The sequence below is a fragment of the Micromesistius poutassou genome (genome assembly GCF_964030765.1).
Source record: "Micromesistius poutassou genome assembly, contig: SCAFFOLD_4400, whole genome shotgun sequence".
Taxonomy (NCBI): domain Eukaryota; kingdom Metazoa; phylum Chordata; class Actinopteri; order Gadiformes; family Gadidae; genus Micromesistius; species Micromesistius poutassou.
Window position 1 is genome coordinate 1 of NW_028177968.1, and position 19,499 is coordinate 19,499.

Consider the following 19,499-nt stretch of genomic DNA (forward strand, 5'->3'; position numbering starts at 1 on the left):
AAAAAATATAAGACCATCATTATCAATGTGGCGAAAAAGCATGCTGTTGACCCAGCTGTCATCGCTGGCATCATCTCCAGAGAGTCTGAAGCCGGTCACTCCATCTCCGACACTAAGCCCCCTGGTTGGGGGGACAATTTTAAGGCCTTTGGACTGATGCAGGTAATAGGGCCACATTTGTATTAGGCTGCTATCGCATATTATCATGGCTGATGGTGTGATATGCCCATTTCACTGATCATCACACACATAGTTCTAGTCTCAAACAGCGTTTATGTCTAGCAAACATCTAAAATTCTATGAATATAAGCATTGTTATGTTATTTTTAATCCAGGAAAGGCCGCCGAGACAGGATCGCTTTTAACTCACTTTATTTGGTAAAGGTTTTGTCTATTGTCTATCGTCCATGAGACAAAAGGAGGGGAATGGTATATAACACGCGCGGAGCGTCTCTAAGCTACGATACGCCGCCCAAGAGATTCTCCTCATAGCCGAGTCTGTTTAAATAGGCAGGTAGGGGTGGGCGTGTTCTGTGGCTTTAAAAGCCCGCCCCCTTCATCTATGTGTGATCAGCTGCTGCCCCCTCGTGGCTATGTGCAAGTGTTACAGCTTATATTATATGTGCTCGGTACTGCTCCCTGTGGCTATGTGAGAATATTATGGCTGAAATATGTCACAGCATGAAGCCCTAAGTCTCCGATTGACAGAACCCTCCAAAGCCCGCCCAATGGCAAACATGTATTTATTTAGTTTGAAATGAATAAACGGTGAATAAATAATCAAATGTGACCTGATAATGTGTCTAGTGGTTGTGATATGCAACATGGCTCCCTCCTATACAGGTGGATGTGACGCCAAACGGCGGTGGACACAAACCCAGAGGAGCTTGGGACAGCGAGGAGCACCTGGACCAAGCCACTGAGATCCTGGTTGAGTTTATTGAACGGATCCAGAACAAGTTCCCCGGCTGGACAAGAGAACAGCAGCTGAAGGGTTTGTCTCATTCATTCATTATTACTAGTTCATACTCTGACCACAGACTCCCTGCACTCTTTACATTTTTGAGAAGTGTGGTTGAAGCTTCTGTAGGTAAGATTTGAGAGTTCAATTCATTTTCAATTCCATTTGTATTGCCCAGAACAGATATTCTCACAGCGCCTTTCTTTCACTAATAGCTGACTGACGGCGATGCCATTTTGATCAAATTACACTGAAAGATTAGCTCTGAAATCGTACCTACAGCGCCTTCAATCTACATTCTGCCTAAACACTGTCCCTTATGTTTGACTGCAGGAGGGATCGCAGCCTACAACATGGGAGACGGTAATGTTCACACCTATAGCAAAGTGGACGAGAATACCACAGGAAAAGACTACTCCAATGATGTCGTTGCCAGAGCCAAGTGGTACCATCACAATCTTTTTAAGGTTGGCTTCGTGGAAGCCACTAAGGCTTTTTTCTGGCCATTTTAGTGTTTATGAGCAGAACAGTGTCTAATGGGAGGAAGATCTATCTAATATGTGTGTGATAGGGAGTCCAGATTGAATGAAATGGAACGAATACTAACCAACACAAAGACAAAGTCAGATAATGACATGAAGTCTGTTATGATTAGATGTTATTACATGTTTGACCGCTAGTCGGCAGTACTGGTTAGTAGTCAGCTTACCGTACCAATTAACGGACCGGAGCAAGACTGCATGAAGCCACATGTATGTTATAAAGAACGTGAGACATTAAACTAAGTTACTTGCTATCAACACGGCCTCATCCTTGGAACACGAACATGACAAAGTCATTAAATATGAGTAGTCGTCTGAAGTAGGAGAATCTGGCTTTGCCTACCTTATTTCACAAAGTGAAACGTCAGAGCTGGTCAATGTGGCCCGGGAAAGGGAAGTCTGGGACCCCCTGCTTGAGCTGCTGCCCCCGCGACCCGACCCCGGATAAGCGGACGACGATGAGGATGAGGATGAGGGATCTAGTAATCATTTTCTTGCTGTGCTTTGTATGTATTGCCTTCAGTTATCATCTTTTGCCAGATAGCTTTTCTAATATATTGTGGCGACCGTGGGCGTGGCCGCCGTCGCCATGGGACCGGGGATTCTGGGGTTTTAGTTGTTTTTAGTGTTTCAATGTCGCACCCTGACCCAGAGTGCTGTTCGTGTGGGTCAGGTGTGTGTGGTTTTATGTGTTCTGTGTGCATGCTAATAAAGACATCTCCCGTAGCCGTGCGGTGTATGGGGCGCGGGAGTTGTGTGACTTTTACCCTGGGCTCCCGTCTCGTCCTTCCCGTGCTGCTCGCCACAATATTGTAACGACCCTACCGGTAACTTAAGAATGTCCAGTCGCAAGTTCTTGTTAACCGTTTATTCTCTCAACCTGGTCACCGTAACCCGAAAAACCAATACACACACAAAACCACCGGTTCACCGGCACACCCACCTGCACCCGCAACGCTTCCACGTGCAAGCCCCCACCCTCCTGTTCTCCCAATCCCCGCCCCCAGCCGACCCGGCGACCCACTCCCCACACCGACCGGCAAGTAAACACCACAACACATGCACATAGAACCGACACAACAAAGTAACACAATGCAAACACATAACACAAAACACACAAACTCCCAAAGAGTCTCAGGGTCGCTACAATATGAAAAGAAACATCAGCAATGCATTAAAATACAACACATTCAAGAAAATAGCAACAAATTCATATTATTCACATCAAATTTGTGGCAATTCATTGTACCAGTGTTTGAAATAAAAACGTGGTAAACATACACTCTGTGCATACAAAGTATTTACAATGTGAAAGACGTGTGCAATAGTGAAATCGTTGTTAGCACTCCCTCAAGTGGCCGCTGGTGGGAGTTCACCACGTGGTCGAGGGAAGCGCTTTAAACTCCACCACGGGCCTCACTGGATGTCGATTGACCAATCGCATGGCCGAACGGACACCGCAAGACGCGCTCATTTGCATAAAGGTAACTGTCCAACACTTTAAAATCTCAAACTTTTGTCCATGCGAGACTAACGGCGAGACTTCACGCATCCACAGCAGGAAAAGGACACACACACACACACACACACACACACACAGTGGGGGGGCAGAGCAATGGGATGACGTCAGCGGGACTCTGATATCACCGGCAGATGAGAGGGTGAATGTGTGGAAGCAGATGAGAGGGTGAAAGCTTAATGTGTGGAAGCAGATGAGAGGGTGAAAGCTTAATGTGTGGAAGCAGATGAGAGGGTGATAATATGAATAATATGCAGACAACATGATGTACAAGGGTTGCTTTATGAAAAATACAGCATTTGTTTTTTCCCCTTTTTGATATGGAATCATTTACAAGTAGAGGAACTTTTTTGGGGGGGGGTAAGAGAGACATCGTTGTTTTACGTCGGTAAGCGTGAATTATATTCATTATGATGAGTAATAAATGGACTACACAGTGACTTTCTGACCTGTGGCCACTCAATGCAGAAAACATTCACTCATTCACTCATTCATTCACACACACACCGCGACCCTCGCAGGATTCCCACACGCCCTGGAAAACCTGGATTTTGAAAGCTTGCTTTCCAAAACATAAGACACATTGATCAAGTGTCCTGGAAGAGGCTGGAACTTAGATTGGAAAAGATATTTTCACTTGCATTGGACATTTTCTATATGTCCATATTTCCTGTTTTGTCGTACCAGATAAGGGTTGTGGGTTCAGGCTCCGGTCAAACCGGTCGAGCCCCGATGGCAAAGCTTCTGAGGAGACACTCCATTGTAGATGTAGGTGAACGTTCTCCGTCAATAAGTCACTGAATTAAACACTTCTACGCGTTACTTTTGGTCGTAATCCTTCATTTCGCTGATGGTAGCAAAGTCGTGCTCGTTTCGCAATTGAGCATTAGCTAACGTTAAAGGTGACAGGTCACACCACCAGGTGTGAGTGTGATCAGCCGTTACGAGCCGCTTTGAAAATGTGCCTCTTCTGACATCACAGGTGGGCGTGTCCACCTAGATGTGTCCACCTACGTCCTGCTCCACTAGGGTGGGGGCGGGGCTGAGGGTGGTGTTGAGGAGGCCCATGGCGCTCAGGGCGTAGTTGACGCGCTCCACCAGGGCCCCGGCCACCTTCAGCAGCCCCTCGTCCCGGACCAGCGCCCCCTGCTGGCCGTTCTTCTTGCGACGGACGTGGTACAGCTGGCCGCGCTCTCGGCCGATCTGGATTGGGGGGGGGGGAAACAGGATTCATGCGGTCATATTAACCCTCGCAAATCCAGTGTTGAAAAAAACGTTTAGGCAGTCGTGAGTGGAAGGGCAGGAAGTGAACAAGGAAAATGGACCATTAAAGAGGCTGTCGGTAATTAGGTCTATAGACACTCTGAAGAATAAGCCCCGCCTCCGAGGCTCCGGTTCCCTCGGTCAAACGTCTACGGGGAATAACACGGGGTTTATGAATGATCGTACATAACAAGCTCTGTAGGTGGCGGAAAGCTGCGTCACGTTTTGAACTACAACCCTTTTCATCTAGTTTCAACTGGGTTTTTGGATTTTTGGTGCCGTTAAAGTAGCATTAATAATTAATTAATTATCGTTTACTTCTTTAACGGCACCGACAATCCAAAAACACCGTCGAAACTAGATGGAAAAAGTGTGTAGTTCAAAACGTGACGCAGCTTTTACCTCTCCGCTACCTACAGAGTTTGTTATGTACGATCATTCATAAACCCCGTGTTATTCCCCCGTAGACGTTTGACCGAGGGAACCGGGAGACTCGGAGGCGGGACTTATTCTGGAGTTGTTGACGGGTGGGGGGGGGGGGGGGGGGGGGGGGGATGCTGCGATCTGTCGGAGTTGACGCTCCAGGGTTACCTCGCCAAGACGTGCGTCAACACGTTAACGCTGAAATGTGATATGCCGGCGGGCCAATTGCTTTACATTAATTGGGGACATTACGGGGGTACGGGATTACGGGCTGCCGGAGTTGACGCGCCAGGGGTACCACGCCGAGACGCGCGTTAACGCTGAAATGCGATATGCCGGCGGGCCGGTTCTGATAGACATTAGATATTATCTGGCGGGCGGGCCGGATTAAATTACACTGCGGGCCGGATCAGGCCCGCGGGCCGTAGGTTTGACACCCCTGGTCTATACTGAGGCTGTAGTCTGTGTCACAACACTGACCCGCTGGGTGCGTCCTCCGTCGATGTGTTCGATGACGCTGTGGACCTCCATCTGCAGGACGCCGCGCGGGTCCAGCACCAGCTTCCCCGTGTTGTAGCCCGACGTGTCCACCTCCCTCAGGACGTGGGTCAGGAAGCTGGCGCCCGGAACGTTCTTCCACTCTGGAGGGTCGAAGCTGAGGAGCACACAGGAGACACAGGGAGTTTAATAAAAAATAATAAATAAAATATATATATATATATATAAAATAATAAAATATATATATATATAATTTAATTATATATATATATATATATTTTTTTTATTTTTTTTATTTATAAAAATATATTTTAGTAATCAAAATGATCATAATTTTCTATTGGTCTCTTTTTCCTGTTTCTATACGTTCTATACGTAGCACTTCAAAGCAGTTGCTTTGCTTATTTTGTTATTTGTTTGCACCTAAATGAATCTTGCATTAAACAAATGTATTGGAAAGAAACGTTTTCTGTATCCTCTCTCTGTGTTTCCGTATCTTCGGGCAGAAGGGCGTACCTGCTGTTCTCCTCCTCAGCCTCGTAGGGGAAAACGTTGTTGGGGAAGTAGAAGTTGACCTTCTCTCCGTGGGCTTCCTCCAGGTCACTGATCAACGTTTGGAAGGACACGTTGCCTGTCAACAGATTGACACCGTTGTCAATCAGTCACGGTGGGCTGACCAGCGAGGGACACAACGGTCGCCCTGGGGGCCGCAGTATCTCAGGAGGTAGAGCGCGCTCTCTGGTAACCGGAAGGTTGCTAGCTCAATCCCCGGCTCCTCCTAGCGGAGTGTGGAGGGGTCCCTGAGCGAGACGCCCTCACCCTAGCTGTGTTCGAAATCGTTCCCTATTCCCTCACTCACTAGTCCCTATATAGTGTTTATGATACAGTGAACTATATAGTGTTTATGATACAGTGAACTATATAGTGTTTATGATACAGTGAACTATATAGTGTTTATGATATAGTGAACTATATAGGGAACGAACAAACGAGAATTCGGACACTACGCTGAACATTTCTGAACGTCATTTGCGTCTGTAAATGCGCCTGCATTGCATTGTGGTACACGGGAGGAACGTCGTTTGTTCACTCAAATGTTGGGTATCTTATAGTCCACTATATAGTCAATGAAATTAACCACTGAGAATTCGAACAGCACTACACAATGGCGAGCACCCTATATAGTGCACTATATCACCCTATAGAGTGCACTATATCACCCTATATAGTGCACTATATCACCCTATATAGTGCACTATATCCGTGATAGGGAACGGTTTGGAACACAGCTCCTGACTGCTCCTGACCAGCTGGCTCTGGCTGTCGCCCTGCGTGGTTGACTCCGCCGTCAGTGTGTGAATGTGTGCATGAATGGGTGAATGGTGTCAGGCAATATTGTAAAAACGCTATATAAATGTAGTCCACTTATCATTTCCCATGCATCCTCATAGCTTAACGATGTTAAAAGATGAGGAGAAAACTGCGAGAAAACGGCGAAGAGAGCATGTGTAACCCATAGCTCAAATTGAGTCTTAAATATGATATATTAATAGTATATACACATTAAATAGATAACAACTTATTTGATAATAAATACATTTACCATTTAATATATTAAAAGATCTAGAAAAGTTTTTTTGACCATCCCCTTTAATAACGTCAGTGCCCCTTTAAGACGCCATTCTGCTCACGAGCCATGCTTGAATAACGGTTAAATGATTCAAAATCAGAGGCACCTGACAGTAAAACTAAACTATCATTTATATTATATTATTATTGGTCGTTTTCAATCTCAAGTCGAGAGTCTGTTTATACAACAACCTCGCGTCTATCGAAAAACGAGTGCTGAAAGACTGTTTTGGTGAGTTTTTACCTAATTTATGAGTACCGGTACACCGGATTGAATGAAGGTACAACGATACAGCGAAACCCTCACAACTAACTAACTAACTAACTCAGTTTGGAATATGTTTACGTTGTTTTATGTATGACTTTATGTTATATATGTTTTATGTTACAAAGGGAAACGTTTTTTGGTCTCTTATTGTTTTACGTTTCTGAATTATTTTATGGTCGAGTGTCGGTCGTCGGTTAGTTTTATGTTACCATGGTAACACAGTCTGCGGCGGGAGAAACCGCGTCCCTCCGCCATAGCCGTGGACAGAGAGAGAGAGGATTCCTATCGGTGATCGGTGAACTGTGTTATTTATTATTGTATGTATGGCCTGTTGTGCAGGTCAGGTTTTTTGGACACCCTGAAAATATCCTAGCACCACGTCTGTGTTGCCGCGGGACAGCGCACACAAACGTAGGACTTCACCTGAACTGAACTTTGATGGCGAGCTGACCCGACGACCCGACACCAACCGAACTATCTATACGGTCTGAACATTGGACATTGAACATTGAACACAATTGAATTGAGATATTGTTGGAAATATATTAGATTGTTGTTGTTTGTATACACATTTGTATACACAGTTGATAGATATTAGATTGTTGTTGTTTGTGTACACATTTGTATACACAGTTGATTGTATACACATTTTGATTGAATTTTACTTTTCATAATCACCTGTAAAAAGATGGTCACAGTCCTGGGAGGTGTTTGCTAATGCAACACCATGCAGGACAGTAATTAAGTGAGTTGATTCAACCCTCGACAAAGACCACATGCAGGAGGGGAGGAGGCGACGGAGGTGGAGGGGCGGAGGAGGGGATGGAGGGAGGGGGTTGTTTTCTCTACAGCCGTCGACATAAAACTAAACAAAGTGTGCAAATACCTGTTGCAGGACGTACTTCAAAAGCAGTCCTTCACTCACCAATGGTGATATTGCACCACGAGACATGCCTCGCCATGTCGCTCACCACTCAGACTCCTCCACTAGTGCCCTCCTCACCTTATGAGGGAGGCAGAGGACTGCTGAGCAAGGCATCCTTAACGACCTGTGAATCGAGCACTCACAGGAAATGCATCACCGCACGGTGGGTTCTGCTCCTTCCTGTCTGTTACTGTGCGTTCACACCAAAATAGACAATTTTCGCCTGTTCGCGCGAAGCTGCGTATGTTGTCGCACGAATCAGCGAAATCTGTCGCTGTGCTTAATGTGTGCTTATTTGTGTGCACTTAACGTGTCGCGGGGCGAATTTTTCGCGGAGCGTTTTGCCTGCCAACAGTCATTCATGCCAATTCATTCTCATCAACCATGGCCGAGATGTGTGTCTCTACCTGTTGTGGAAGAGGGAGAGACGTCGGAATGCCCGTCGTTTATGGGTTAATAATATAATCCGGAGGCGCACACCGCTTTGTGCCGTGATATTAAATATATCGTATATATTATATGATATAGATATTTATATATTATATATAGATATAGAGCTCCGGGAGTTGCAAACGGCAACAATCACTTTCTCCTCCAAGCTGCGGTTCACTGAACGGTTGAACGGTGATTGGCTGTTTTACGTTACTTCACCCAGGGAGTGAATTGATTGGCTGTTACGTGACATCACCCAGGGAGTGAACGCTGATTGGCTGTTTTACGTTACTTCACCCACGTTACCCACAGGGAGTGAACGCTGATTGGCTGTTTCAACGCGAATGCCGCGAAAAAGTTGAAATATTTCAACTTTTTTCGAAATATTTAGAAATCTGTCGCTCATTCGCGCGACAAAATCCACGTGAACGCGCCCGCCCGTCTTAGGGAAAACTTTCGCCCCGTTGTCGTGGCAATTCCCCTTTAACAGAGATTGCGTCTAGGCCAGATGAGATTCCCACTGCAATAAAGCACACAATACATTGGAAAGCAAATGTCCTAGGTTTTAATGCATGCATACATTAGACTCCTCTCTAGCAGAGTGAGTCCTGAATACAGGTTGACATGGTTTCTTATACAGTTTCAGACCCTCCCCACACAAAGGTTCATCAAAGAAGAGAGGAGAAGATCAAAGAGCAAATTCTTCTCTTTACGACCCTTCTGTCCCAACACCTAGGAATACAATGGTTGGGGTTCACGACAAACAAATGCAAATTCCAGATGCCTATCTTTGTGACGTTCTCACCTAAAGCACAATGATCAATAGACAGCTGGGAGGCAAATGGGCAGGACAATCAGGGTTGAAACTGAGGACACTACAAGTTATACAAGAACAGACAAACTTATTAAACAACAATTCAAATATGTGGATTTTTCCATCACACGGTCAATCAAATATTGGCTTTAAAGAAAACGTGTACGTTTGCCGTCACTCGAGTTCAAGGAATTGCTGCCCTGGATGAGCAGATGAGATATACATTTAATGGCTTCTAGATTAGATTAGCGGCCATTGGACGCTGATCGCGGGAAGCACACTCACCCAGTCAGTTAAACATTCTCCACGCTGCTCTGCTTTCTTAGTTTTGGTGGTGCTGTCAAGTTGAAGTCCTTGTAAATATGGAGACGCTACGCCAGAAAAGAGATGTGTTTTCTCAAACCTTGCTGCAATTGCCTGCCCTCTTTACACAACTCTACCTACGGCCTCTACCTACTTGAGAGACATGTGGCCTGTTACCACTTAAAAGAAGACTTTAAACTAAATGGTTTGAACTGTAAGGTGGTTTACTTAGTGGAATGGCTCTACTATCTCATCCGTTAGTGAAGACTTGAGATGTAGATGATGAAGACCTGAGATGTAGTTATAGATCATAGGGCCATAGTGTAATGATGTTGGAACATGTAGTTATAGTTGTACACATGGCCTGGTGGTATGTACGTGGCTGGGAGTCATTCAGTGGTGATTCACACGCAACAAGTGTCACGCCCCAAAAAAAACAAACAAAACCTGTTAGATCTCTTGTTGCTTCGGACAAGCGCTAAATTGTTGCGCCTAAATTGTTGCGCCACCCCCCTGTGAACAACAAAAGCATTATAAGATTCTACAGTCTCACTCCGGCCAAAAACCCAAAGTGGGCAACCCTGTATATGCAGCTATCCAAAAACAGAGAGGCCTCTGGAAAGTGACGCCACAGGAACCACGGAACTGTCGAAACAGACAGTAGTGGTGTGTGTGTGTGTGTGTGTGTGTGTGTGTGTGTGTGTGTGTGTGTGTGTGTGTGTGTGTGTGTGTGTGTGTGTGTGTGTGTGTGTGTGTGTGTGTGTGTGTGTGTGTTGGGTTGTGTGTTTGTAAGTGTACTGCGTTGCGTTTGCATTGTGGATGAGGGGGTTCAGATAAGAAGAGGCAGGGGGTTCCTTTCAGGCCTGCCTTGCAGTTCACCACTATGGTTGTCGTGAACCAGGTGTGTATGTGCATGTGCACACGGACCGAATGTGTGTGTGCATGTGTACATGTTAACATGTGAACTCACCTGTTGTTACAGGCTTTTGTTTGTCTTTGATTTCACCAACATGTGTTTATTCCTGTTATTTATTCGTGTTTTTGTGCTGCTGTCTTGTTGTTATTGATACCCTCGGTAGAAATCGACCCTGTTACGTGTTCTTAAGAACAAATATAAATATAAAAATAGGAACATAAATAACATATTTATTAAGAGTGAACTTCCTGCTAAATCGAGCTTTCTGTGGAAGCTATGACTCGCAATATATCTCACGGTCCAATTTGTCTGGCATATGTTTTCACCAAAGGCAAAATGTTGAGGTCTAAAATAATTAAATAATCCGGTATTTTTGGAGTAGCTCAGCAAACGAGAGGGGGAGTGAAATAACTTTCCACTCTTGCGTCTCTTTTTTTTCTCTGAATGTGGTCTAACTGTGTGTTCACACCGTGCAACTGAACTAACGGGTCCTTCCGATATACCATTAGTGATCGGAAGAATGCCTGACACGTCGCGTCTGCGTCGGAATGCCTGTTGTGGTCTTGTCATGACTACACAACCATTCCCAAGGTATGAAGGAAAAGGTAAAGAAGGCAAAAGGAAGCCTCGGCTATTATTCAGCACAGCAGCGTTTACACAAATAATAATAAGATAAAAACAAGGGCAGCAAGTCAGCACCGCACTTAATTATAGATAAGGATAATGTGCATAGAATTGCCAGATATGATATAGACATTTGAGATGGGCCGGCTAAGGATATCACAGAGGGGGATTATGAGATGGAGGGTCAGGCAACGGCGGCACAATCTCACACAATAAAAAAAAAAGGGAAAAGGGAAATGAAATGCCTGATCAGGTAGACACAGAGGAAGCCTCTGCTTACATAACAGGAAATAAAATTCTAAAAATAATTCACTGGATATAACCACTGGTCGCAGCACCGCTGTATCCAACTGTATCCCAGAGAATGCATACGGCCACCTTTGCCTCCACTCCAGATGAATGGAGGGTAACAGGCTCGACCACAACTCCAGAAACCAACCTACATTCCGTACGTATGCCGAACAGACAAAGGCGTGCGCCGCATTCCTACGTAAGGTAATAATTATCCTACACTGAATACATTGTGAGGACAGCAGACAAACTGCATATCACCGCGACTAGACTGGAACTATTTCTCAGCATTGTCTTCCACATGAAACCAGACCCAGCTGCCCTTCACAGTGAGAGGAGCGGAGACATGGCGGTTTATAATTTAAAGCTCAGAGGAAAGTCAAATGACTGTTTACGCGAGGCACGTGTTCCACTGGTTTCCCCGGGAGTTATTTGAATGAAAGGTGGATCCAGGCAGGGAGGTTCAGTTTAACAGGAGGAACGATCAGGCCCGATCATACAAACAGGTGGTGCTAGGATCTTTTCAGGGTGTCAAAAAAACCTGACCTGCACAACAAGCCATACATACAATAATAAATGACACAGTTCACCGATCACCGATAGGAATCCTCTCTCTCTGTCCACGGCTATGGCGGAGGGACGCTGTTTCTCCCGCCGCAGACTGTGTTACCATGGTAACATAAAACTAACCGACGACCGACACTCGACCATAAAATAATTCAGAAACGTAAAACAATAGAGACCAAAAAACGTTTCCCTTTGTAACATAAAACATATATAACATAAAGTCATACATAAAACAACGTAAACATATTCCAAACTGAGTTAGTTAGTTAGTTAGTTGTGAGGGTTTCGCTGTATCGTTGTACCTTCGTTCAATCCGGTGTACCGGTACTCATAAATTAGGTAAAAACTCACCAAAACAGTCTTTCAGCACTCGTTTTTCGATAGACGCGAGGTTGTTGTATAAACAGACTCTCGACTTGAGATTGAAAACGACCAATAATAATATAATATAAATGATAGTTTAGTTTTACTGTCAGGTGCCTCTGATTTTGAATCATTTAACCGTTATTCAAGCATGGCTCGTGAGCAGAATGGCGTCTTAAAGGGGCACTGACGTTATTAAAGGGATGGTCAAAAAAACTTTTCTAGATCTTTTAATATATGAAATGGTAAATGTATTTATTATCAAATAAGTTGTTATCTATTTAATGTATATACTATTCATATTTAAAACTCAATTTGGGCTATGGGTTACACATGCACTTAGTCATGCAATCTGATTGGCCAGAGTCGTCTTTTACAACGTAGGGAAGTGCCCATATTTGGTGAACCGCTGAGCCAAAGCCCGACAAAAAAAAATAAAAATCAGTAAAGTTGAAATGCGCCGTACCTGCGGGCAGGATGACCTCGTCGGCGTCGTGCATGAGGACGTAACGGGACTGGTACATGCTCCGGTACACGCAGTCGTTGCTGGAGGGGATCTGGCCGTAGTAGTGGATCTGACCGGGCCCCAGCGACGGGATCCAGCTGTTGGAAGGCTTCAGGAAGGCGTCGATGGGCCAGGGACGGACCTGCAGGAAGCCCCTCTGGGGGGGGGGGGGGGGGCGCAGTTCTTTGGGTTTATTGTGCGGAAACATGTTTACATTTACCTTTACCTCCAGGGCGTTCTATCCAGAGCGATAGATCAGTAAGGATGTTCATAAAACAAGTGCCAAACAGTCTCTAGGTTAACCCATTCCCCCGTGTACAAAAAAAAGATGGCTAGGATAAGACGCCACACGAGGCTGAGTGCGTACATTAAGTGCCCAAAATGTTAGCGGGTCAGCTTGTTAGCGCACCTTGTTCGAGTAGTAATCAAGCACCGTTTCCATGGTAGCGGAGCAGCTGGTCTTGTAGATGATGACTCTTTGGATCCCTAGCAGACGGTAGAGCTCCATCGCCTGCACAGACACAGAAGCACAGGTTCCTTTCTCTTTCTATTTCAGTGACCTGGACACACTGAGACTGGTGACCTTTGACCTGGACACACTGAGACTCATGACCTGGACACAATGAGAGTGGTGACCTTTGACCTGGACACACTGAGAGTGGTGACCTTTGACCTGGACACAATGAGAGTGGTGACCTTTGACCTGGACACACTGAGAGTGGTGACCTTTGACCTGGACACACTGAGACTCATGACCTGGACACAATGAGAGTGGTGACCTTTGACCTGGACACACAGAGTGGTGACCTTTGACCTGGACACAGACAGAGTGGTGACCTTTGACCTGGACACACACTGAGAGTGGTGACCTTTGACCTGGACACACACAGAGTGGTGACCTTTGACCTGGACACACACTGAGAGTGGTGACCTTTGACCTGGACACACACTGAGAGTGGTGACCTTTGACCTGGACACACACTGAGAGTGGTGACCTTTGACCTGGACACACACTAAGAGTGGTGACCTTTGACCTGGACACACAGAGAGTGGTGACCTTTGACCTGGACAAACTGCAGCACGTTGTTGTAGCCGCCGAACATGTTGGCGATGCAGAGCGTGAAGCGGAGCGGGAGCCGGGGCCTCTCCACGGGGGTCCGGTTCAGGACGGGCAGCAGGGTGAGGTTGGTGAAGTCCACGCTGTCTCCGGACAACAGCCCCACGTACCTGGGAGACATCCAGCCAATCAGAGACCAGCCAGCCCGCCGCACTCAATATTGCTCAAATGGGTTTCGAATGTTACTGTGGGCTCCTACCCTGGAAATCCCTGGAGTTCTCGCAAAAGCACACTTTGAATTTGCTCAGCAAGTCACGCTGGGAACGAGCAATATACTCACTCCCCGTTTCCCCTGGATCCAAACATTAACCAATCACATCTGTGTATCTGATATAGGCGGGGCCAAAAGCATTGCTGTTTTACCGGATACGGCAAGAGTCTTATCTATTGGTTAGCTCCGCTGGTCTGGATACGTCACCCTTTGTATTCTTCTGATTGGTCGTAGTGTTATCCAATTGCGCGCAGTGATATTTTCAGACGCATGCTTGGATCCGCCCCTTGAGTTGGGCCGTTTTCATTACTGGTTGCCAGACCCTACAGCGTTCTAGAGGGGGCTCTGGGTCAGCCCCGACAGCGCTCTAGAGGGGGCTCTGGGTCAGACCCTACAGCGTTCTAGAGGGGGCTCTGGGTCAGCCCCGACAGCGCTCTAGAGGGGGCTCTGGGTCAGACCCTACAGCGTTCTAGAGGGGGCTCTGGGTCAGACCCTACAGCGTTCTAGAGGGGGCTCTGGGTCAGACCCGGCAGCGTTCTAGAGGGGGCTCTGGGTCAGACCCTACAGCGTTCTAGAGGGGGCTCTGGGTCAGACCCGGCAGCGTTCTAGAGGGGGCTCTGGGTCAGCCCCGACAGCGCTCTAGAGGGGGCTCTGGGTCAGACCCTACAGCGTTCTAGAGGGGGCTCTGGGTCAGACCCTACAGCGTTCTAGAGGGGGCTCTGGGTCAGACCCTACAGCGTTCTAGAGGGGGCTCTGGGTCAGACCCTGCAGCGTTCTAGAGGGGGTTCTGGGTCAGACCCTACAGCGTTCTAGAGGGGGTTCTGGGTCAGACCCTGCAGCGTTCTAGAGGGGGTTCTGGGTCAGACCCTACAGCGTTCTAGAGGGGGTTCTGGGTCAGACCCTACAGCGTTCTAGAGGGGGCTCTGGGTCAGACCCTGCAGCGTTCTAGAGGGGGTTCTGGGTCAGACCCTACAGCGTTCTAGAGGGGGTTCTGGGTCAGACCCTACAGCGTTCTAGAGGGGGCTCTGGGTCAGACCCTACAGCGTTCTAGAGGGGGTTCTGGGTCAGACCCTACAGCGTTCTAGAGGGGGTTCTGGGTCAGACCCTACAGCGTTCTAGAGGGGGCTCTGGGTCAGACCCGACAGCGTTCTAGAGGGGGCTCTGGGTCAGACCCTACAGCGTTCTAGAGGGGGCTCTGGGTCAGACCCTACAGCGTTCTAGAGGGGGCTCTGGGTCAGACCCTACAGCGTTCTAGAGGGGGCTCTGGGTCAGACCCGGCAGCGTTCTAGAGGGGGTTCTGGGTCAGACCCTACAGCGTTCTAGAGGGGGCTCTGGGTCAGACCCGACAGCGTTCTAGAGGGGGCTCTGGGTCAGACCCGACAGCGTTCTAGAGGGGGCTCTGGGTCAGCCCCGACAGCGTTCTAGAGGGGGCTCTGGGTCAGACCCTACAGCGTTCTAGAGGGGGCTCTGGGTCAGACCCGACAGCGTTCTAGAGGGGGCTCTGGGTTTGGGCTCCGTAGGTTAAATAAAAGAAGGACCTACCTGGGCTCACAGCCGGGGGGGATCGGGCACAGGAAGTCTCCCGTCCCGTACGGGAAGTAGTAGTTGGAGCGGTGGGTGGTCCGCCGGGCGGCCGCCGTCGCCATCTCGCCGTCCTCGTGACAGCAGAACACGCAACGGCTCCGCAGGGAGGCCTCCTCGCCGGCCACGATGGCCAGCAGGCGGACGCTCGCCGTGGGCGTGCGGTGCTCACGGAACGCGTTGACGAGCAGGGTCCCGGAGCCGGCGACCCGCGTGAAGGTCTCAGCGCCGGAGCGCAGGCTGCAGCTGCACCCGTCGCGCAACTGTTGGTGGCAGCAGGTCGAGAGAGAGGCGGTTAGGACCAAGGGGGGGGGGGGAGTCGTTGCTTCCTGTTTACACCGGAGGACGTGGAGTCTAGAAACTTTCCGATTTTGGAACCGGTGATCTATTTTTGTTTATTTATTGTTGGGTCTGTTTTTGGAAGTGAATAAAACTTCACTCTTTTTGGACACTCGTTTTTGCCCACAATCTCCTGTCCAGTGAGACCGGGGCCCTAATCCGCGGGGTGACCATGTCGGTCCTTCACAATATGTCTATTAGTGATACGTGTCTTAGTGACGCATCGGCAGATATACACCCTGAACGAAGGCCATTAGCGCAAATAATGTCTTAGAAATTACGTGTTAATGCGACCGAATTGTGCGCGTTAACGTGTGATATTTGGAGAGGCGGTTAGGACAAGGGGGGAGTCGTTGCTTCCTGTTTACACCGGAGGACGTGGAGTCTAGAGAGCCTTCTAGACCGTATCTGGAGTCGGAGTGCAGAATTCGTAACCGATAAAAGAATCGCAGATGAAGGGACATTCCAATGTGCCAAAATGCTGCAGCATTATTGGCTGTGTAGTCAAGGCCTTCATTGTGGCCGTCTCAACATGGCCGTTATCTCTGTGTTGACGTGTATTTTGTCGCCAATGGCCGTCCATACGTTTTGACCGTCTAATGAGGGTCAAATTTCCGGTACCATTTTTCCCCAATTGATACAGATTCCTGAACTTGAGTATCGGCCAATACCGAGTATACATACCGATACGGCGTCAAGCATCGTAACTACTAACAGCGCTTTTTGAAGGGTTCTCTTACGACGACGCCGATGTACAGTCGGTTCACTTACTGTCGACCATATTCTTTTTCAGAACTAGATCATTTACATTTATAATCTATAATTATAATAATGCATTTGTATTCTTGTAGTTAAGCTAAGGGAGCATACATGTTTTTCCTTGGTTGCTCGAACACACGTAGGTCAGAAATGACACGTTTCCCATTCCGACTTTCCCAACGTCAAAACGTTCCGTACTCACCAGGCGGTCCGCCTGCTTCAGCTGCTGGAGACTGATGATCACCACTCCGATTGAGCACAACACAGTCAGAACCAGGTAGAACCGGTTCCATGGCAACATGCTGTATGGAATGGTGGGAACAAACTCAACGCTCGTTACACATCGCTCATGGAATCGCTCCAAGTGGCTGAGCTCAGCCGGGGCAGTAACGGCGGGCGAGCAACAGGAGGAAAAGGACTCAAAAACATTTTGAGTCAATTAAGATTGTTCGGACTGGCCCAGAGGAAAGGAAACAATCTGGCTAAATACACTAAGAGGGGATGTTTTTGCATATTTCATTTTTGCAAATGTATACTTGTTGCATCTTACTTGTATTTTGTTTGTAACATGGTGTTTACTGCTTGAGGGAACTTTCCAGAGGGATTAATGAAGTCCTTATTTATCTCTCTAATGAGGGACAGGTGAAACCAATGAAGGTCAGGCAGGACAATCAGAGAGACACACGGACAGGGAGTGAAAACGATCAGCGAAGGGGGGCGGGATGAGACAGGGGCGTGTCTTCACCTGCGCCGTATCGCAGTTCATGTGGTCCACCCACGAAAACATTCTTCAATGTCAGTGGAAGTGGAAGACAGTGATGTTGTCTTTAACAAAATTATCTTCACTTACAATAAAGCTAGGCTTATCATAACCAAAAAGAGATATGATGCATTAACCAGCCTACATCTCACAGGCTTCATTCTACCCGTGTTCTTGATTGAATATTTTTTATTTTTTATTATTATTTTAATCATTATTTTATATAGGTTTGCACCAAAAGCAGAAGTTCAAGACTTATATAGCCCTAGACCTTTAACCTGATGGTTACATGGTCCTGATAAGAACACAAAGCATTTCTACTAACACTGACTAACTAGGGACCCAATCGGTACGGAAGCATTCACTTGAAGTAAATTCTGCTTTTGTTTTTCTGAATTAACGACATAATTATCTCAGAATTCAGAGAAAAGTTTTAATGGATAAAAATAAATCAGCCTTTTTGTTTTTAATTTTTTTTAAATGAAGTATAGGGGGTCAATTAACAGGACATGTTTCAGCTATACGGACAGACAGTACGGCGTCCAGAAAAACAGCAGAATTTTATTTTGCCATAAACTCATCTCAGAATTCTGAGACAATATACTTGTTGATTCAGAAAAACAAAAGCAGAATTCATTTTCTCTAGTAGTGAATGCATTATGCTTCCGCAAATTGGCGCACAATCATTTTCATAAGAAACATCCTGTTGATATATATTCCTCTGTGATCGGTTTCTGATCATAACATTCCTAATAAATATATATGTATATACACTAAATCTTTTTTTTTGAGAATCAAAAGAGAATCTTTTTTTTTTTTGAGAATACTGATATATATATATATATATATATATATATATATATATATATATATATATATATACTGTATATCACTATTCTCAAAAAAAAAGATTTAGAAAAAGGTAAAGGTTTCACTGACCTGCCTCTTGTGTGTGGTTTAAAGTGAGTTGACTCTGTGCTGACAGGTTGGTAATCCTTCCAAAATGTACCAGCAGCCGTCGTTCTGAGCAGATCACTGCTGTCAACACCTTTCTGTCGCTGAGTGGTTCAACAGGAGTGGGCAGGTGTACGTTCAGAGCGGCTGCAGGGGCACCCGCTCTGGACGTCCAACATCGACGACACTGGAAGAGCCTCAGCTTGGAGCTGGTGATGGGCCAACAAACCTTCATGGCCGTATGTCATGAAGGTGACATTTATTTTTTTATTACTATTTTTATTTATTTTTTTATTACTATTTTAATCATTATTCTTTTATATAGGTTTGCACCAAAGGCAGAAATTCTAGACTCATATAGCCCTAGACCTATAACCTGATGGTTACATGGTCCTGATAAGAACACAAAGCATCTCTACTAACACTGACTAACTAGGGACCCTGATATAATCGGTACGGAAGCATTCACATTTTGCAAATTGACCATTGATTTTCAAGCTTTTTGGTTCAAAAAGTTTGTATTTCCAAATACAAAATAACTCAAGATAACATTTCTAGCGATAAATGTGCATTCATTTTGTTTATCAAGATAATCATGACAAACGAATGCCAATTTTGAAGCGTTTTGAAACGCAAATTCCATAAAGTAAAAGGCAGACGAAACATCAACAAAACTTCACTTGGGCGGGGGTGTGACCGGGGTTCCGCGTCACGGACAGACAGGTGTGGGTGACGGATGGCTGCAGTGTGTGACCTGCTGCCCATTGAGTAATCAGTGTGCAGCAGGTTAAACAAGCCATCTCCACACACAATAGCACTCCTGCACGGTAATGGAGCACCATTGGATCATTGTCCCACGGACGTCCGTTGTCCGGAGGGGCCCATTAGAAGTCACCTAGGTGGAGGGGGGGACTTTGTTACAATAAGATATTCTA

The 19,499-nt window shown here is 46.5% G+C and overlaps 1 protein-coding gene and 1 pseudogene across 2 annotated transcripts; one reads left to right on the forward strand and one right to left on the reverse strand.

Moving 5' to 3' along the window:
* The first annotated feature begins 6 nt into the window (after window positions 1–6).
* Window positions 7–2,269, forward strand: LOC311374902 (lysozyme g pseudogene; annotated as a pseudogene). Its single transcript, XR_014684282.1, has 3 exons — window positions 7–162; window positions 844–994; window positions 1,295–2,269. The product of XR_014684282.1 is annotated as a lysozyme g pseudogene (transcript).
* Window positions 2,270–3,844: 1,575 nt separating this feature from the next.
* Window positions 3,845–17,151, reverse strand: LOC311374903 (uncharacterized protein; the record flags this gene model as incomplete). The annotated part of the gene is made up of 8 exons (XM_084490648.1): window positions 3,845–4,225; window positions 5,189–5,363; window positions 5,723–5,837; window positions 12,805–13,000; window positions 13,253–13,354; window positions 13,908–14,070; window positions 15,714–16,015; window positions 17,053–17,151. The coding sequence occupies 8 exons, from the start codon at window positions 17,149–17,151 to the stop codon at window positions 4,019–4,021; spliced, it is 1,359 nt and encodes a 452-aa protein (XP_084346774.1). The 3' UTR covers window positions 3,845–4,018.
* Window positions 17,152–19,499: the final 2,348 nt, after the last annotated feature.